A 21,228-nucleotide genomic window follows, 5' to 3' on the forward strand; every position below is an offset into this window, starting at 1 on the left:
CAGCTACTCTTAGGCCAGTGAAGGAAGAATCGTGACAAGAAATAGGGTGTCTTCCACTGTCTCAGGCAGCTTTTAGCAAAGTCTATGTAAATTCAGGAGAAGCATTACAGCATGGTAGCTGGCAGTTTTCGACAAGCTCCAGGTTATCAGACTTCACATGCTTTGACATTTCCCCCCCACTAGGAGTTGCAGTCTTTCCCACCTCCTTTTTTTCCCTGAGCTCACTGCAGGCCATCAACCCCGTTAATTTGTATTTTATGCCATTCCCTAACTGCTGGACTTTCTGCCATGGGGCAATGGTGTAACATGCCTCTGCACATTTGTACCCTTTTTGTCTTCTGAACCTTGGAAAGGCCTTGATTGTCCACTGACCCTTGCTGGCTGGTACCCAACACAGTTTCCTCCTGTTGCTTTTATATATGTGCAAGTTATATGTATAAGAACTGATCCTTGCAAGTCTAATTATCCTATCTTCTGTTCATTGAGCAGCAGGGTGTGGTGTGATCTCCCGAGGGACCAAGAAGTCTCAGGGTGGGGGAAAAGGTGCAGGTGCCTTCAGCTTTGCAAAAAAATGTATTTGGAAGTACAGACATCAAGAGAGGAGAATGCGGGTAAAGGAGATCAGGCAATTCAATAGCTGCCCCCGCTAATGTGGAGCTGGTACTACTTGAGTGCTTTAAATAGATTACAAAGATGCCACAAGGCTTTCTCTTCCATAGGAAATCCAGTAGACTTGAGCTCTTCATTGCCCTTTGTGGTGAGCTTATTGGTGCTGTTTCCCCCACCCCTGCTCCACACCGCCCTTCTTCATTATCAGCAAGGAGCAACCGTCTGAATTAAACAAACAACCTGCAGATAAATTAACTTCCAGGTTGCTCGTTCCAAGGCTAGAATTTTATGAGCTGTCTTGCCACTGGGCTGTCTTTGCAGGGCTGTAATCAGTTTGTGTGAGTGTGAACTCCTTGGCAGTGACCCCTACCATTTTCTGAAACCTGATTACATACCTGGAGCCTTGGTGCCATGGTACAGGCTGGGTTAATGACTTTGTTTATACTGATAAGGGCAATCCAGATAAGCCAGCCCTCCAAGTCCCGAGACTCCTGGCTCTGGCTGGCACCTTCATTGAGAAAACCTTTCTTTGCGCCACGTGGAAACTCTGCTTCTCCCCAACCAATTGGTTCAGGGCTGACTTGTTTTTCAACGAACCGCTGCTGCTCATCAAAGATAGGTCAAGGTTGCTGAAGGGGGTGGTTTCTTTCACCCCTTCCAGGGGCCTTATAAGCAGAGCTGAGAAAAAAGCAGCGACAGGAAGGGCAGAAGAGGCTGTGGAGTGACCAGAAAGTGCTGGAAACCAGGTGTGCTCAACAGGTGTGTGAGAAGCACTCGGTTCCCAAGCGGTGGCCCAGTAAGCTCTGCTCCAGTGTGGACATGGAGTATGAGAAGTGCCCATGCCACAACGAAGAGAACCAGAACGCAATCCTCTACACCCTCCTGAGCCACACCGGGGGTGGCTGCAGCCCTTCCCAACAGCGCTGTTTATGCCATAAGCGCCACACCGTCTGCCTTCAGACCCCGCAGATCACCTGCCAAGCAGCTTCTGACGTCTTGGTGAAGACCATCAACTTCATGAAGAGCCTGCCTTCCTTCCAGCTCCTGCCTTGGGAAGACCAGCTCCTGCTGCTGGACAGCTGTTGGGCTCCCCTCTTCCTCCTGGGCCTGGTTCAGGAGATGGTGACATTTGAGGTGATGGAGACCCCGGCCCCCAGCATGCTAGAGAGAATCCTTCTCGATGGGCAGTGCAAGAGGCAGGAGCTGCAGAGGGCACAGCCCACCCTGGCCAGTGTACAGCGCCTTCAGTGCTGCTTGAACTCTTTCTGGAGCCTGGACCTGAGCCCTAAAGAGTATGCCTATCTGAAAGGCGCCATTCTTTTCAACCCCGGTAAGTGCTGCTGGACGCTTGCATAGAAAGGAAGCCCTTCTAAAGCACCACAAATTTCTTAGCAGGAAAAAAAGGGCTAGAATTGTGCCCTTTCACACCTGACGGAGACAAATAGGGATGCCTTTTCAGAGGGCTGCAACCTGCGTAAAGAACTTCTTAACTGATTCATCCCTTGCGTTTTAGTCCATCTGTTGATTACATTTGCACATGGGTTAAAAAAAAAAAACAGAAGCAGGAAATGTATATTCCAGCCTTCCCCAACCTACTGCCTTCTCAGTGTTTTGGACCTCAACTCCCATCAGCCTCAGTGTAATCAGGAATGCTGGGAATTGCAGTTCAAAACATCTGGAGGGCTCCAGGTTGGGGAATGCTGATATATACTAATGCCGAAGTCATTTTCTGAGTGCTGATACCTATGTAGCCATAAAGGCACCATCCACGCACAAGAGAACAATTAGCAGGTTTGGGGCAATCCTGAGGGTTGTAGAGGTACAAAAAAATGGGGGGGGGGACTAAATGGTGTTGGAGAGAATCCCAAAGCAGCCCAATGAGGACTGAACATGCTGACTAATGGGGGGAATGGAAAACTGAGGAAGGAAGTATCCTGGGAGAGGGTATGACTGGCTGGCTGCAGCTCTATGCTGCAACATTTTGTTGCAGTTCCCACAGTTATTACCTTTGTTTATAAAATATGCATGCATGTGATGTAGCTGGTATCTTTGAAGAGGCTTTTGTCCTATGTGTTGGAGAAGGAATAACATTATGTGTTATAATATGTATAACATATACATCTTTTAAGGTGGGGCTTGCCATCTGCACTTTTCATATGCACTTGTATTTGGGTTTAAAAAACAAAAAGAACCCAAAACCACAGTCATGGTTGTGCTGGAAATAGTGAGATGCAAAGAAACATTGGGTGAGTTTGATGCTGCAGAGAGGAAAGAAAGGGCCAAAGGGATGGGGAAAGATCCCAGTGGAAGCAAAAAGGGGTCAATGAGCCAACTTGGCCGCAGTCTTTTGGCTGCCTCGTGAGATCCAATCACTGCCCCTTTGTGATGCCGTCATTCTCTGACCACTCTTAGCATGAGCAGGAGAATAACGGCACCACTACCTCCACCTTCCATTCAGCTCCCTGTCCAATCTGCTTATGGGGTCAGATCTTAAGCACAACTGCATCCTATCCCTTAGGTCCATTTTCTGGGCCCAAATGGGCCTGTAAGGGGAAGGGGCAAAGTTTGACACCCAAAATTTGCCATTCCCTTAAACTATGATCTGCCACCTTCAGTGGGGTCTTTCTCCAGCTGGGTGCTGTGTCGGCTGCTCTGCACCCCTTAAGTTAGCCTACTGCCTTCAGGTACAGTGGAGGCTACAGTCCCACCAGCCGTGGCCCAGTTGGCTTTTGTGCATGGAACAGAAAGGGGCACCACCTTGTTCATCGGCTCAGGCAGCAAAATGTCTTGAGCCGGCCCTGGAGGCATGGAGTCATGGGAGGTATGTGGGAGATCCAGCTTGGACATTGCTTCGTTTGTCTGTGAGAAGGGAGTGTATCTGAGTGTGAGAGGCTAGGAAGACCCACTTCAAATCCTAGTACTTTGCCCTAAGAAGAGTACTGGGTGACTTGGGCAAGTCCCTATTTCTCAGCCTAACTTACCTCATAGGTTGAACATCTAGTCCAGCATTCTGTTCACACAGTAGCCAACCAGCTGCCCACAGGAAGCCCACAAGCAGGACATGAGTGCAACAGCACCCTCCCGCCCATGTTCCCCAGCAACTGGTGTGTATAGGCATACTGACTCTGATACTGGAGGTAGCATAGAGCCATCAGGACTAGTAGCCATTGATAGCCTTCTCCAGGAATTTGTTCAATCCCCTTTCAAAGCCATCCAAACTGATGGCCATCACTATGTCTTGTGGGTGCGAATTCCATAGTTTAATTATGTGCTGTGTGAAGAAGTCCTTCCTTTTATCTATACTGAAGCGCTCACCAGTCAGCTTCGTAGATGACACCAGGTTCCAGTATTATGAGGGAGAAAAATGTCTCCTTATCCACTTTCTCCACACCATGCACAATTTTGTACACCTCTCACCTGTCTCCCCTTACTCACCTTTTTCAAAGCTAAACAAGGCCAGCTGTTGTAAACTTCCCTCCTAGGGGAGATGCTCCAGATCATTTTAGCTGCCCTTTTCTCCACTTTTTCCAACTCTACAGTGCCATTCTTTTAGATTGTTAGGTGAGAATAATGTATGTTGCCTTTTGCTTCTTGGGGGAAAGGTTGGACATTAACGTAATGAATAAATACCTGCAGAATTGTATGGGGCTCAACGAGCCATAAGACAAGGCAGGGTGGAAAGAGGGTTCTGCTGAGAAAGCCAAGGCCCTGCAGGATCTGATGGTATTTTAACATGTTATCCAGGATGCTAACATGCCTAAGGGTTAGACCAACCTTTTCCCCAACCCGGTGCCCTACAGATGTGTTGGACTACATCGCCCAGCATTCCGCAGCCAAATTAAGAGACACCATGATGCAATAATGGTTGTGGCCAATCTATTCCTTGATCAGTGTTGTGTTCAGTGGCCCAGGACTCCTGGAAATAAGACTGGATTCAGGCCAAGCTTAACGGAGGTAGAATTTTACAGCACTTTCCTTGCCTAGAAGCAGACCAGCATTTTTTCTGGAATCTCCCTTGCCCCTGCCAGTCAAGTGGTAAATCCTGGCATAGACTCGATTGTGATTAACCTGGGGCATTCTGAAATCCTGGCCCAGATCAAGGAATGGATCTGTGACAAACATGATGCCTACATCCATTGAAAAAAGCAGAGAGCACCATTTCAAGCCTTCAGAATAGCGTACTTCCTCTTTTTCCTATTGAGAAAACCGGAGCTGCACCGTTTCAAGCCTTCACAGCAGTGCAGTAGCTATCTAGCCTCTTTTTTCTATTCACAATAGGACAGTTTCATACACAGAGGGGAAGGAGTGGGGCCTGCCAGTAGTGGCCAGTAGCAGGGGCCTGCAGCAGCAGTATTTTGCAGCATCGTTATTGCGATACATTGAAAACTAAAGAATACACAGAGGGGAGGGGAGGGGACGGTCAGCAATGGGAGCATGGACAGGGCGGGGAACAAGACTCTCTCATTCGCTGAGCAGCATCTCTGTGGTTGATGACATTCGCTTCAACTGGCAGTACTCCACCCAACTCCAAAGCCAGGCAGTTTAAAGTGCTCGTGTGTGACTTGTGAAAGTGGGTTTGGGGGCGGTGCATACTCTGCTTTTCTTGCTGTGTGTGCTGCTGACAGACCAAAGCCAATTTCATGATAATCTGGATAAAAGCTGAAAACGTTTCTGCATGGGTTTCCATGTACATCTGGCCGGATCTGAAAACAAAACCTGAGTCAAATCTGTACATAAAAGTGAGAGAGGAGCAGCCAGACGGGGCCCAGTGAGACATTTCTGGCCCATGTACAAACATAAAAATCTTCCTCCCCCCGCCCCAACCAGCCCAGTTCAAAAGAAATCATAGAAAGTCAAATAATGGACAATTTGCCTCTTAATGATGGCTGAATTCTGTTGTCTGAAGTGGCGGCCTCATCCTGTCTCATGGCAGGGCCAGCCAGAACCAGGGCAGACATCAGAGAGTCTGTGAGTCTCGCTCACTCAGGCAGTGCTCATTTACAATGACCTTTTAAAGTCCCATCTTCCTGAGGGCAGCTGAACAGACAAATAGCTGGAATGAACAGTCAAATAACTCCTTCTCCCGTCTTCTTCTCAAACTGAAGCTACCCAGGAGCTGCTTTACCTGATAAAAGAAAAGCCTGGGAGGTTCTGAGATACAGGGAGCTATGTGCCCAGAGCAACCCAATACATGCTTACTCAGATCTACACACTACTGAATTAAATGGAATTCATTTATTGCTTTTTTAAAATCCTGCCCTTCCTTCCAAGGAGCTCAGAGCCAGCATATGTGGCCCCTTCCCTCCGCATGTTACTTTCACAACAACCCTGTGAGGTTGCTTCGGCTGAGAGATATAGTGACTGGCCCAAAGTCACCCAGTGAAAGCTTCATGGTTGAGTGGGAATGTTTCCCCAACCCAAGTCCATCCCAGTCTTCCCCAATCTGTCCTCCAGATGTTTTGGACTTCAACTCCCATTAGCCCCAACTAGCATGGCCAATGGTTAGGGATGATGGGAGTTTGTAGCCCAAAATATCTGGAGGGTACCAGGTTGGGGGAGGCTCCTCTGACCATTACACTACACTAGGTCTCTTACAGTGCAATCCTCTGCATGTCTATTCAGCAGGAAGTCCGATACATTGTTTTAGCATTTTACAGTGGGGCTAGAAGGAAGATTTCAGGGTATTCCTTTTGCTGCACTGTTATATCCTGGTGGAATTGGTGAGGTTAGCCTGTTGCACACATTTCATTATACATACAAATGGAGGTTGGCCTCAATGGTCTTATAGGCCCCTTCCAACCCTACTATTCTATGATTCTATGATACTATTTGTTTTCTGAAGCACTTAGACCAAAATTATTGTTCATCTAACATCTAACAATAATTAGATTACTTGGCTGTTTTATATTTTGGTAAATAACACAAATCAAATGCCAGAGAGGCATGCTCTGGATGCGATGAAATGGAAAGTATCCACAATAGTTTATGCCAGAATAAATGGGGCAGTCTTTAAAGTGCCGCAAGACTTTGTTGTTTTAGATATCCGATGGAAGTTTTTGTTTTCGGAAATGCTTTGAGAATAAGTTTGGAGAAATGCTGGTTGAATGTTTTAAATGTGGGATGTCGTTGCATGTTCTGCCAGTCAGTGACCAAGATCAGTTTTTTGAGCTCTTGATTAAATAATTCAGCTGAGTGTGCTTGGCTCCTTTTGCATAATTTTGCATAATTTTGTCTGCTTCCCAGGTGTTCAAATTATTTGATGTTTTCGTGGAATCTATGGTTAATTTGGACTCCGTTCTCTCTTTGTCTCTCCTCTCCCAGACGTGCCTGGTCTTAAGGCTTCCTCTTACATCGAGAGCCTCCAACGAGAAGCACAGAGAGCACTCCGAGAAGTTCTGGCACTTCTCTACCTTGAGGATCAAGGCCGTTTCGCCCGCGTCCTGCTGACCTCCTCCTCCCTGAAGTCCATCCCTCCTGCCCTCATTACTGACCTTTTCTTCCAACCCGTCATTGGCAACACGGACATTTTTGAGCTGCTTTCCGAAATGCTGCTGATGAAGTAGCTCCTTCAGCCCCAGCATCCTCAAGGGAGGTTGGCTGCTACGGCCCCCACCGTATGCTTTGCTTTGTGCTAAATTCCAAGGGCCAGCCAGCTCATCTGGATTGTGCTGTGGAAGAGAGCACACAGCATCCTGATAATAACTTTTCAGACAGACAGCTGTCAGGCAGGCACCTTTGTGCATGGAGATCAGAACACAAGGCAACTCATAGCGTGGCTGTAACTAGCGTCAACAAGTGTTTAGGGCAGAGAACAACTGCTATGCTGGAGGAGCAGCAGCGCCTGTAGCAAATGCATTGCCGTTTCAAGCTGTGTCCAGGCCACAAGATGTCTCTGCGACATCCATTATCACCACATGTGAAATGGGCAGTGGTGCAGCTAAGGGGGGCAAAGTCCAGCGCCCCCACACTCTGGGAGGGGGGCAGGATGACAACCCAGGGAACAGCAGGTGATGAGGCCGGCAGAAGAAAACTCCATTTTTATTCCTGTCATCATGATGGTGCTATGAATTAAGTGAATTTAAAATGCAAAACTGTACATACCCACACAATTTTTTAAAAAATAGGGTTGGCAAACCATTTTGTTGTTGTTCTAACGTATCAGGAAGAAGAGAAATGTAAATTGTGTGCTTCACAACTGAAGTAATACAGCTGGATGTCTGAAAGCCCCCCGCCCCCAAGATCGTTAAATCCAGGGTCTAAAATTACCTAGCTCCACCACTGGAAGTAGGGACAATGGATAAATTGTTCCTGTTCAAAACCACCTGCCTTACAAACCTGCCTTCCCCCTGCCCCAAGAATCCTGGGAATTGTAGTGAATCAGTTGCTAACAATTCTGTTAAGGGATGCCTAGCCTTCCCTCACAGAACTACAGCCCCCAGGATTTAGCTTTAAAAAAAAACACAGATATTTGAACTAGATCTGCTGAACTATGGAACTTATACAGAAACTGACCTGCATATTCATGGATTCAATACATGAGTATGCGGATCAGTTTCTGAATACGCTCCATACGTTGTATTCTGATCCAGGTGCATATACTTTGAGCCTTACCTAAGTCAATTGGAAACAGGTTCTCAGAAGTGTTTGATTTGACCTGGCATCAAGTACTGGATGTTCTTACATTGTGTCTTAGAAATGTAATGTTGCACCTTGTATATTTGTTCAGACTGTTTTTCTCTAATGCCTGCAGGCTGACTGCAGAGGAAATATGCCTTTGAGCATATATGCAGCAGGAAATGGCCACACAGTATTCATTGTAATACTCCAAGGGTAATGATACAGAAGAAAACAAGGCTGTTTTCCTCATATGACCTCACTCAGTTTGAATCACTATGATACAGTGATGTTTGTAGCTTGAGTTTGCGGCTCTATCTCTATTCAAACTTTGCTTCTCATGACATTAAGTACAGCTTAAGCCAGAACCCTGAATTCCTGTTAAGGAACAATCCCATGCATGTTTAGACAGAAAAAAGTCCTACAACTCCCAGCATTCCCCAGCCAGCTATGCTTTTTTCTGTTTCAACATGCATAGGATTGTGCCTTTAACCATTATTCATTCACACAATCTGTTCCATAGCTGGCCTCTGATTTCCCCAGGCTCCTGGCTGTCTTCATGTGTGTAGCCCAGTGGGGAGACTTCCCCTCTCTCCAGTTTGTAGTGCTGTTGTATGCAGGGTTATACCATCTTTGCACAGACTTCTGATGTCAGTATTTGCAAGTGGGTGCTTCTTTGCTATTTGTATGTAATAATAAGATATGCTAAGTTATTATTATTTTTTAAAAACAACAAATAAAATGTTTTTTGCAGTTTGGACCATGGCTGCTGTCGTTTACAAAAACCAAAAGCATATCACTATTTTCACACAATGTGTCCAGTTCTGGGTGCTGCACTTTAAGAAGGGTATAGGTACACTGGAATGGGTTCAGAGGAGGCCAGCAAAGATGATCAGAGATATGGAAAGCCAAGTCATATGAAGAAAGGTTGTAGGAACTGGAAATGTTTAGCCTGGAAAAGTGAAGGTTGAAGGGGGACATGTCACACGGAAGAGGGAGAAGTTTGTTCTCTGCTGCCCCAGAGGGCAGGACTAGATAGAATAGGCTTAGGTTATATAGGAAGGTTGATTGAAGTTGAAATTAGAAGAAATTTCCTAACAGTAAGACCAGTGTGTCAATAGAACTAATTATGTAGAGGGGTGGTGGGCTCTTCAAGCAGAAGCTGGCCACCATCTGTTGGGTTTGGGTTTCCTGCATTAAGCGGGGGTGGGTTTCCCTCCAATGTTAAGATTCTGTGATTTTGCGTGGTTTCTCTGTAGCCAAAACTACCCATCTTCTGCAATACTGCACAAGCAGAGTTTAATTCATTAAACACACTCTTTTGCCTTTCCTTTCCTGAGTGGTAGGCAATTAAGGGAAGCTGCTTTGTGGCACCAGTTTCCCTTGGAACAAATGATCACCAAAGTCTTATGGTGTAATTCTGAAAATCTGCTTATTTATCAATACATTAACTGTGAAGGAATTATAAGTGAAGCAACAATGAGCACAAACACTGCTGGCCCCTTGGCAGAATTCATGTGAGTCCAGTAGACTCAAAGGGTTGTATCCAATGTTAGTTCCGGTTTGAGAAGACCCACTGAAATGAATGAGACTTAAGTTAGGGTTAACACTGGATACAGCCCAAAGCATACATTGCGTGGCTTCTGTCTAATTTCATTTAGAAGAAAAACGCTTCCTCCCACAACTTCCCCATGCTCATTACGCATGTGGGTTGCCCCACTCATTTCAGTGAAGGGGCAGATCCACATACACAGAAGGATGCACACAGGGGGTAAAATCCAACATAAGTCCTACTTAGAGTAGATCAATTGAAATGAATGGAATTTAAGGTAATCATGACTAATGTAAGCCCCATTTACTTTGATGGGTCTACTCTAAGTAGGGCTTATGTTGGATTTTACCCATGATCTGCAGTCTTCCCTAAAGCGAATAGGAAACAGGATTGTCCACATGAGTGAGCATCGGTACTTGAAGGGCTCTCCTGTTTATTTCTAGTTTAAACACAAAGAACCATAAGGACACGGAATAATGGGCTCAAGTGACAGGAAGCCAGATTCCGGCTGAACATCGGGAAAAACTTGCTGACTGTTACAGTAATACGACAATGGAACCCATGACCTGGGGAGGTGGTGGGCTCTCCCACACTGGAGGCATTCAAGATGAGGCTGGACAGCCATCTGTCTGGGATGCTCTGACTTGGATTCCTGCCTTGAGCAGGGGGTTGGACTCGATGGCCTTGTAGGCCCCTTCCAACCCTACTATTCTATGATTCTATGAGAATACCAGGTGCTGGGGGCAAACAGTAGAGAATGGCCATTGTCATTATGTCTCTGCTTGTGAGCTACCATAGGCATCTGGCTGGCTGCTGTTGCTTCCAAATCCCGGGAAGTACTAGTTCCCCTCTACTCAGCACTGGTTAGGCCTCACCTGGAGTACTGTGTCCAGTTCTGGGCACCACACTTTAAGAAGGATGCAGACAAGCTGGAGAGGGTTCAGAGGAGGACGACAAAGATGATCAGGGGCCTGGAAACAAAGCCCTGTGAGGAGAGACTGAAAGAAGTGGGCATGTTTAGCCTTGAGAAGAGAAGACTGAGGGGAGATAGGATAGCACTCTTCAAGCACTTGAAAGGTTGTCCCAGAGAGGAAGGCCAGGATCTCTTCTCGATCATCCCAGAGTGCAGGACATGGAATCATGGGCTCAAGTCACAGGAAGCCAGATTCCGGCTGAACATCAGGAGAAACTTCCTGACTGTTAGAGCAATACGACAATGGAACCAATGACCCAGGGAGGTGGTGGGCTCTCCCACGCTGGAGGCATTCAAGACGGGGCTGGACAGCCACCTGTCAGGGATGCTCCGACCTGGGTTCCTGCACTGAGCAGGGGTTGGACTCGACGGCCTTGTAGGCCCCTCCCAACCCTACTATTCTATGATTCTGACTGTTGCCCATCATTAGCCAGCGCCTGGACAGCCGACTGAACAGACTTATCTCTATGCACGCGGAGAGGAGCATAGAGATAGAAAGATAGCGACGGGCAGAACTTCCAGTATATTGGACAGCTGTCATTAGCTGATGTCACTCGGACCGTTGGCACCTCTATGGCCCTGTATACTTTGCGCTGGAAGACATCGAAGGGAAAAACCAAGTGGACTTTAGATCCGAAGTGTTTTCCCATCTATAACAGAGCAGCAGCGCGGTCCGTGTCTCTGTGGTTCCCGGGCCTATTTTCCCGGCCTTGGTGGACCTGGCCCATGACGGCAGCCTCCCTCGCGGGAGTTGATGGGCAGCTCTAGATATTTCTCATCTCTATGGTCAGGACTTCAGAGTCGTCAGGAAAGGACCTGCTGGAACGTTGAGGCCGCACGAGCTTCTATCGTGACGCTATCACATCGCGCCTGTGACGTCATCGCGCGCCGGCTCACGTGACGTGCCTGTGGCGTTGCAAGATGGCGGCGCCCGCCTCTGCCCCTTCCTCGCTCCAGCCCGGCGGCCGATATTGCCTGGTGAGCGGCATCCCTGCTCAGCTCCGCTCCGCCGATCTCCGCTCCTATTTCAGCCAGTCCGCCGAGGCCGAGGCCTTCCTCTGTTTCCACTACCGGCACCGCCCCGAGCGCAGGGAGCCGGACCCCGGCGCCCCTTCGCGGCCCGGCCCGAGCTGCTGTTGTCTTGTGATGGTGCGGCCCGGTTGGTCCCGCCGCCTGGTCCGCATGTACTCAGGCAAGCGCTGGATCGACAAGCAGGGAGAGATGCCGCCCGGCCGGTGCATTATCCGCAGAGTTCGGATTTCCCCGGATAGAGGTACTGGGAGATAGGAAGGGAGGCTCCAGGAATGGTCCGAGCGCTTATCTTGGATACACTTCGTATTTTTAAAAAATATCACAGATTCTTCTTCTTGTATTTCATAGCCTTTTGGGGCCCATAGATCACATCCCCCCACACCTCAGTGTACTATATGCCAAATGGGATAACCCATTATGTATCTGACGCAGTGGGCTGTAGTCCACAAAAGATTATGCTGCAGTAAATCTCTTATCTTTAAGGGTGTCATAAGACTCCTTGTGTGTGTTTGCTGTAATAGCCAAACGCAGTTACCTCTCTGGGACAGGGTTTCTTTCTTTCTGGAGGATAGTGTAGAATGAGGATTGAAAAGTATGGGAGGGCTGTGCATATTGCTGTGCCATTTTTCTTAGCTATTGTGTCTCTGTTTTCTCACAGATGTTGCCACATTTCCCTATAAAACGAAAACGGAGCTCAACAGAGCATCGAATGAAACTTTCACGCAGGGTGATTTAAGACAGCTGCCCGAACTGAATCCTCCTCCATTCATGCCCTGTGGGAATGTGGGAACTCCTTTGAGAGTCTTCTTGGATCTCATCAAAACCTGCCGGATGCCTACCCGTGCTATCAAGAAATTGCAGTTGCAGTTCCTCAGGACTAGTTCTCGCAGGTATGGAAATGTACCATTCACATATGAGGAAACTGAGACTATTGTAGAAGAGGAGCGAGTTTACACAGCTACAGGAGAGGAGATAACAGAAGAGGAGCACTTGCCAGGAGCAACAATGGCTAACCAAGACAGTGACACAGAAGAGAGAGACTGGGGAGATCCAGAGAAGGACGCAGCAGAAGAATCTCAATTGGACAATGTAAGTAGTTTATTTTCATTGATGTGAAGTTGTTATGTGTTCATAGCTATTTTAGGGATGCAACTTTATTCACTTTAAGGAAGGAGAGAAACGTTTTTGCTGATATTTAGTAATCAGACACTTGGAAATATGTCCTTACTATTCTGAAGTTCAAGGTGTGGTATCCCATCCTAGCAACTGCACAAAGTGATGTTGATAGCTACAGAACTTGCACTGAGACTCATGTACTTTAGCTGAGAAGGTTTTAATTTGCACAATAAAACCACAGAGTGATTACCTGGAGGAATGTATGCTGTTCATAATTCTGACACCCCAGACTCATTCTCCCAACCCTGCTTTTGCCCAGGTGCTGAAGACTTCACCATCTGTTCACATTGCATGCTGGATGACTGACGGGAAAATATTGCCAAACTGAAACTATGAATTGGGTAGTGGGTGGGGAGTTGTTAAGGAAGGGTTTGAATGGCAGGTTTATCTCTGAAGTTTAATATACATATGTGACACTACTTCACAGCCTAGGACAACCTTGCTTTGCACTAAAGGAGCTTGTGGTCTCAAGAATTACATGTAAGTGTGTACAGACCAACATGGTAGAAAAGGGGGAATGTAGGGTTTGGAGAGGAAGCTGTGGTAAGGGAACACAAGTTAGGTACCAGCAGTAGAGGTGAGGAGCTTCAGAGGAGATCTTTGTTGGGAACCTTGCTTGGATCCCATCCCTTGGTCACTGTTTACAGCCAGTTATGGATTTTTAAAATCACACTCCAAGTGTTAATCAGCTAACCAATGCAATAATGTCTGTTATCACCCAACAATGTTTTGTGAATGGGCCCTGTTAAGACAATTATCACTGTCAGTACTTTCAGCATTTCAGTGTCCTCCGACCTCACTGTTTAAAATTCCCTCCTTCCCCTTTCCCCACAGCCCAGCATGTGTGTATAAATCCACCAATTTGAAGTGAACAGCTCATACATCTGATGAAGTGAACAGTGTCCATGAAAGCTTATACCATAATAAATCTGTTGGTCTCTAAAGTGCCATAAGACTCTCGGTTGTTTTGCTGCAGCACAGCTGCCCGTCAACAAAGACCTCTCCACATTTTAGAGCTGTTGGCTTGTTCATGATGCTAGCTTTGTAGATGGCATCTGTTAAACCATCAAATGAAAATGTTAAACGAAGCCCATTACAATGAAGGGGTTTTGCAGAAATGTAGCGAGTTCATAAACACACATAAAATTGTTTCCAAAGAACCAATGCATCCCTTTCGGGCTGTCAGAAAATGGTAGCTTATTACCAACAGACAGCATGAACCAAAATAAATCTCTCCTAGGACCTGTTCAGGTGATATTCCACTGTGGTAAGTCTACCCATGTGTGGTACAATCGAGAGTGGGTCTTGAGCTCATGCAGCTCCCTCCTCTGCTCCTTTCATTGCTTGGACGTACAGTGTAATGCCTCAACCCAGAGATACTGCATGTGCTTGAAGGGGGAATCTTCCTGACACTACAGTCTGGACACTCTGAAAGCAAAGTTTGGATTACAGGGTTAGGTGGGTCCTGGATTCAAATACACATGGTACTTCCCAGCTCAGGTGTCGCACTCTGTGCACATTGAAGGGGAAGGGAGGATGGGAAGACCTGCTCCTGATTTCTCCCTGTGTAGAAGTTCCAGGGGGAGGACTGTCTTAGCAATGAGCTAATTATGATAATGTTGCCACAGCTAGACCTATTGAGGTGGAGAGAGGGGTAGCGAGAGGAGTCAGAGCCAAACCTTTGCTGCTATATTCATCTGTACCCCCTGCTTCTGCTACAGGGTGACGACGATAGATGTGAAGAGTGGGAGCGACACGAGGCCTTGCATGAGGATGTCACCAGCCAGGAGCGCACAAAGGAACGTTTGTACGAGGAGGAGATCGAGCTGAAGTGGGAGAAGGGAGGCTCTGGGTTGGTCTTCTATACGGATGCACAGTACTGGCAAGAAGAAGAAGGAGGAGGTAACCATGAGCAAGATGGCCTGATTCTGCCTTGTCGCCAAAAGTCAGGATGCCTTTTCAAGAGCATATACTCCCGGCCTCTCTCGGCCTGGTGCCCTTCTTGGACCACAGCTCCCATAATTTCTGACCATTGGGCTTGCTGGCTGGAGCCAATGGGAATTGTAGTACTAAGCATCCAAAGGCCACCAGGTAGGGCAGGGGTGGGCAACTTGTGACTCTCCAGGTGTTTTGGCCTACAACTTCCACTAGGCCTCACCACTGGCTAGAGCTGATGGGAATTGCAGGTCAAAACATCTGGAGGGCTACAAGTTGCCCACCCCTGAGGTAGCAGAAGGCTGGTGTAGTCTTTGTGAAACCTTGGCCCTTACCCCACTAGCGTCTGACTCTGAGGTGGGCCAGCAAGATTGTCAAACCCAGTTTAAAGGGTTTTTTTATTCTGCTTATCCATCAAATGGAAGTTCAAGATGGCTTTACAACATTACAACTAATACAAAGCTAAAAATAAAACTAGAGTAAAATCTAAGATAAAAACTAACCATCATCAACCATTAAACTCAGGCGAAGGCTTTATAAATAATATCTTTCACCTTGTGTCTAAAATAAATCGGCACATCTGCTATCTCGTTATGTTTGAGGAGGGCATTCTGCAGTCAGGGCACCCTACAGAAAGGCCCAGAAATAGCCACCCACCTACACCCAAGGGTGGGGGTACTTGGAGCAGAGCCTCAATAGATAACGCCAGTGCATGGGCAGGTTCATATGAAAGAAGGCCGTCCTTTAGGTCAGGGTTGAGGAGAAGGTAGCTCTCCAGATGTTTTGGACTTCAACTCCCAGAAGCCCCTGCCAGCATGGCCAAGTCAGGAATGCTGAGAGCTGAAAGCCAAAGCATCTGGAGATCTATTTTCTGCCCACTCCTGCTTTAGGTATTTCCTTCTGTAATGGCTGTGGATGAAATGCTGCTGAATTCTATATCCAGCACATAATTCATAAAATGTTTAGGTTCAGTGAAGGGAGAATGCCCTTGATGCAGCAGATGCAGTGAGTTTACATGTTCCAATGGCCTGACTCATCACCTTTCTTTTGGCAGATTTTGATGAGCAGACAGCAGATGACTGGGATGTGGACATGAGCATCTATTATGACAAAGGTATTTGAGCCAAGGGCTGTTGGTATGCGACGCCAGCAATGGACAAGGCCTAAACTAGTCGTATTCCAAAACACCTGGGGGGTGCCAGGTTGGAGAAGGCTGAACTAAGCTATGGGCCCTCCCCTTTCCCGCTCTGAGGTGTTCAGCTTTCTGCCCTTTTCTTGGGGCAGGGAGTGATACGGGATTTCCATTCGTTCCAGATGGCGGCGACAAGGATGCTCGGGATTTGGTCCAGATGCGGTTTGAACAGAGACTCCGGGATGGATTAGAAGAAGGGTCTGTTCTGGGCCAGCAGATTGGAAACTTTGAAAAATATACCAAGGTAAGAACAAACGTGGGAGCTATACCCTCTCATGTTCAACACAGAGGGAAATAGGGCAGATTTTGAAGATCCTAACTTATTTTGATTAGCTGTAGGAGCTGGGGGATCTGGGTTGAATGTGTGCTTGTAATGCAGAGGGGAGGGTAAGTGATGCGGGTCTGGCTGTACCAGGTCCCCTAATAATAAACCTCTTTGGAGTTCCAAATAGTCTTAATCTGGTTTTGATAATGACACTGGCTTGCAGTTTTTTAGCTAAAAACTTGATTCCTCTCTCTATTCTGGAATCAATAGTAAAAGAAGAGCCCTATTGGATCAGACCAAGGATCCATCTAGTCTAGCATCCTGTTCACACAGTGGCTGACCAGCTGTCAACAGGAAACCCACAAGCAGGACAGGAGTGCAACAGCACCCTCCTGCCCATATTCCCCAGCAACTGGCATACATAGGCATACTGCCTCTGGTACTGGAGGTAGCATAGAGCCCTCGGGACTAGTAGCCGATGATGGCCTTTTCCTCCATGAATTTGTCCAATCCCCTTTTAAAGCCATCCAAATTGGTGGCTATCATTACATAGTTGGTTGCAGCCTTCCCCAGCCTGGCACCCTTCAGATGTTCCCAGCCAGCATGGGAGTTGCAGTCCCCCACATCTGGAGGGCACCAGATGGGGAAGGCCGGTCTGTTGCTTTAAAGATTTTTTTTTCCTTCCAGGGTATCGGCAGGAAAGTGATGGAGAAGCAGGGATGGTCTGAGGGCCTCGGCCTGGGAAGCAGCAATTCAGGGATGGCTGAAGCACTAGACAACGAGGGCCAGAACCCCAAATGCAAGAGGGGCTTTGGGTTAGTGTTCTACCCTTAAAAGTACATGCAAGGAAGGGATTCAGTCTCCCTGTCTAAAGACTGCCATCTTCACAAGCAGCGTCCACCAATGTATTTTGAATTGGCTGGTGGTCTTGAGGGTCAGGATGGTGTTGGGAACGTGTTCACATGAAAGGCCACCTGTAAAACAAATTGATGCCAAGCATGTTGGGGTTATTTAAAATCACCCTAGCTGCCAAGAATCCTCCAGTTCCATCACTGTAAAATAGGGGAAATTATGATAAATATATGCAAATAGATATGCATGCATGTTGTATCCTGAAGCCAGTATTTGAGGCTTCTCAGAATTTGGAATCTTCCTGGCTGAGTAGGAGCAGTGGCACAATGAGAAGTGTGAAGGAAAAAAGTTGGGTGTCTCACAGTGCAGCCCTGTGCATGTCTACTCAGAAGTAAACCCCATTGGATTCAGTGGGACTTATTCCCAGAAAAGTGTATATAGGATTGCAACATAAGAACATAAGAGCCCTGCTGGATCAGACCAAGGGTCCATCTAGTCCAGCATTCTGTCCTCACAGTGGTCAACCAGCTGTCGACCAGGAACCCATAAGCAGGATATGAAGACAACAGCACCCTCCCACCCATGTTCACCAGCAACTGGTATACATGGACTCACTGCCTCTGGTAGTGGAGCTAGCACATAGTCATCAGGACTAGTAGCCATTGATAGCTTTCTCTTCCAGGAATTTGTCTAACGCCCTTTTAAAGCCATCCATGTTGGTGGCCATCGCTACATCTTGTGGTAGCGAATTCCGTAGTTTATGCACTGTGTGAAGAAGTGCTTCCTTTTATCTTTCGTTAATGTATTTTGTATTAGATGTTTTTCCTGCCCTGGAAGGATTTTTCTTTTTCTTCCCACTCCATGTTCTTATCACAACAATCCTTTGGTAGGTTAGGCTGAGCGAGAATGACTGGGCCAAGGTCACCCAGTGAGCCTCATGGCTGAGTGGGGATTTGGACTCCGTTGTCCCCAGTCCAAGCCAAAAACTAACTACTATACACTCTGGCTAAGGGAGTGTAACCGGAAACGATGTGAGGAACAGGTAGCCATCTAGGACCCAGGACCTGTATTCTTTCTCTCCTGCCACCCACACACCCCTGGCCAAAAAAGACCCTCGCTAGAGCTTTTGGCAGACACTGCTTCCATGTTTACTGATCTGTTTCCACAACCCCTGTGAGTTAAATACATCCAAATGTAGAATTTCTTGTCTGCAAAGCTTCAGAACAATGGTCCCATAGACATGGTCATTGGAGGAGTAGTGAAAGGTAGAAATGTGTGTTCAGGCATGAAAAAAGCCCCCTGCTAGTAACCCACTTGTTCATCTGCTTAGCTCTTCTGAACAAAACTGTCATCTATTAACTTCGAGCAAGGGACTGCGTGGGGCAAATTGAATTTCCTTTCACTCTGCTGGGTCTCTGAAGGCTTTGTCTCTTTCTGGGCTTTTGTTTTAGGTACCACGGTGAGAAACTGCAGACTTTCCCCAAGCATAAGAAACCTCGAGGTAGTGCCTGCAGCCTGATCTCCACTGTCTATGATGAGCCGCATCCTGTTGACACGGAAGAGCAGCTGCTCCGGCGCCAGTTACCAACCAGCATGAAGTATCGGCGAGATGCGCCCCTTGCCCAGGCCACACGTGGCGTTTGTCAGAGCCCCAGTCCCTCGTGAGGGGCCGGCCGGCCAGGAGAAGCTCTTGGACAATGTTCGCCTTTGCAGTTGACAGACGTTTTTCTTACTGGCGAATTGTTCTCGCTTTTTAAAAAATTAACAGAAAATGGGTTACTGTTATAAGTAGGAGCAAAATGTTAATGATTTCTGTTTAAAATCTTGGCAAACAGATACCTCTTGATGCTTTTTCATTCTCATCTGATCTCGGAAGCTAAGCAGGGTCAGCCCTGGTTAGGACTTGGACGGGAGACCGCCTGGGAATCGGGCTTCCTGCACTGAGCAGGGGGTTGGACTTGATGGTCTTGTAGACCCCTTCCAACCCTATGATTCTATGAAGTGTTATTGCTGGTGCTGCCCTTGACTTGCCACACCTTCGCCTGTGGAGTTGACAGATCTGCCCTGTAGCAACTTAGCAAGAGGAATTATTTGCGGTGAAGAGGGCTGTTCTGGGCATAAAATATGGAAAGAGCAATGTATGCAAATTAGGAATACACACAGTTACTGTTGGGAGTGAAAATAAGTGAAACTCTTGAATGCAATAAACTGAAATATCCCCAAATGACTGACTGTGTAGCTGTAATCTTGCTGATTATAGGAGTAGGTAACATCAACAAGGAGGTCTAGAATATTTTTTACATCTTTATCCAATTCTTCCTCCAAGGAAGCACATACAATATTTTCCCATTGTATCCTCTCAACAACTCTGAGGTAGGCCAGATTAAAGGAGCTGCAGGTCACACTGTGAGATTCAGAGTCAAGTGGGTATTTGACCTCTGAGCTTCCTGCTCCAGGTCCAATACTCTATCCACTGCAGTGGCTGGCTGAGCTGATGATTAAAAGAACTTAAAAGAATTCTGCAATCTAAATTTATGGCTTGGATGCAGAATATGTTAGTCACAGTTTAGAACATAAGAAGAGCCCTACTGGATCAAACCAAAGGCCTGTGTAGTCCACCACTTTGTTTCCCAAGTGGGTGGGAAGCCCACCAGCAAGAAATGAGGGCGATTGCATCCTCCCACTGTTCCTCAAGAAGTGGTATTGAGAGGCATACTGCCTCTGATCTTGGCGATAGCATATAGCCATCATGACTAGTAGCCGCGGGTACCTTATCTTATAGAATCATAGAATAGTAGGGTTGGAAGGGGCCTACAAGGCCATCGAGTCCAACCCCCTGCTCAATGCAGGAATCCAAGTCAGAGCATCCCTGACAAATGGCTGTCCAGCCTCGTCTTGAAGGCCTCCAGTGTGGGAGAGCCCACCACCTCCCCAGGTAATTGGTTCCATTGCTGTATTGCTCTGACACTCAGGAAGTTTTTCCTGATGTTCAGTCGGAATCTGGCTTCCTGTAACTTGAGCCCATTATTCCGTGTCCTGCACTCTGGGATGATCAAGAAGAGATCCTGGCCTTCCATGAACCTGTCTAGTCCCCTATTAATCAGTGTGGAAAGGCAGACATAACTAACTTGGTCCCTACTGCTTTCAGTAGGAGTAAGTTCAGCTATATCTGTATCCAGTGAAATACATTTGTATATGTGCAAGTTTGAGCCCACACACCTTCTGTACATACATGCTCCCTTGGGTGCTGTATAGAATTCTGAAGCCATCACCCACTACTTCCCATTGTTTTTTGTAGAATCAGAGTTGGATCGGCCATGCAGGATCCCGGAAAGATGGCTGTTGAGCGTTTTTCCCCCTGCCCTTCAAGTTGCTCAGGATAGCCTGGCTAGCGTGTTCTGCCCCTTCCATTTTATCCTAACAACCCTGCTGTTCCAAAGCCTTGGGGCTGCTACCGAGAAAGCCTTGCTTCTCCTTGCAGCAGTTGTCACCACTGTGGAAGGTCTGTGAATCAGATGCCAGGCTATTAACCCCATCAGTAGGCTATGTGTAGAGCCAGTGTAGTGTAGTGGTGAGAGTGACGGACTGGGAGCCGGGAAATCCGGGTTCTAGTCCCCACTTGGCCATGGAAGCTCACTGGGTGACTTTGGGCCAGTCACAGACTCTCAGCCCAACCTACCTCACAGGGTTATTGTTGTGAGGATACAACGGTGAGGAGGAGGATAATGTAAGCCGCCTTGAGTTCCTTGCGAGAGGGAGAAAGGCGGGGTATAAATGCAATAAATAAATAAATGTGTTGGCTTAATTCAACCTCGTACTTCTTTCTCTGCTTGACAGATCTCAAGATTCTCCCACAATGCACTTAATTTGTACACTTCACCAACAGTATGCAATGTCCCCCTTATTTATTGGGGTTGAGGACAGGGAGAGGCACACAGCTGGTACTAAAAAGTAAAAACAAAAGCAACCAAGCAAGGCTGTCATAACATTTCTTTGAAAGTAAGCTTACGAAGCCCCATGCAAGAACA

The 21,228-nt window shown here is 47.1% G+C and overlaps 2 protein-coding genes across 3 annotated transcripts; both read left to right on the plus strand.

The window, feature by feature from the left end:
* Positions 1 to 1,303: 1,303 nt before the first annotated feature.
* Positions 1,304 to 8,982, plus strand: NR0B2 (nuclear receptor subfamily 0 group B member 2). Its single transcript, XM_084815774.1, has 2 exons — positions 1,304 to 1,939; positions 6,931 to 8,982. The coding sequence occupies exons 1-2, from the start codon at positions 1,429 to 1,431 to the stop codon at positions 7,170 to 7,172; spliced, it is 753 nt and encodes a 250-aa protein (XP_084671900.1). The 5' UTR covers positions 1,304 to 1,428; the 3' UTR covers positions 7,173 to 8,982.
* Positions 8,983 to 11,650: 2,668 nt separating this feature from the next.
* Positions 11,651 to 21,003, plus strand: GPATCH3 (G-patch domain containing 3). 2 transcript variants are annotated; one of them, XR_014785144.1, is made up of 8 exons: positions 11,651 to 12,021; positions 12,439 to 12,869; positions 14,678 to 14,858; positions 15,946 to 16,005; positions 16,206 to 16,327; positions 17,036 to 17,163; positions 18,652 to 19,130; positions 20,028 to 21,003. XR_014785144.1 is itself a non-coding variant. In XM_084815776.1 (7 exons), exons 1-7 carry the CDS (start codon positions 11,670 to 11,672, stop codon positions 18,863 to 18,865), a joined length of 1,488 nt encoding a protein of 495 aa, XP_084671902.1. In that variant the 5' UTR covers positions 11,662 to 11,669; the 3' UTR covers positions 18,866 to 19,428. The 2 variants fall into 2 exon arrangements, 1 of the variants encoding a protein (XP_084671902.1); XM_084815776.1 differs by lacking the exon at positions 20,028 to 21,003 and having other exon boundaries at positions 11,662 to 12,021; positions 18,652 to 19,428.
* Positions 21,004 to 21,228: the final 225 nt, after the last annotated feature.

This window comes from Heloderma suspectum, chromosome 10, assembly GCF_057233095.1.
Source record: "Heloderma suspectum isolate Gila_16-S chromosome 10, 16-S_ref, whole genome shotgun sequence".
Lineage (NCBI taxonomy): Eukaryota > Metazoa > Chordata > Lepidosauria > Squamata > Helodermatidae > Heloderma > Heloderma suspectum.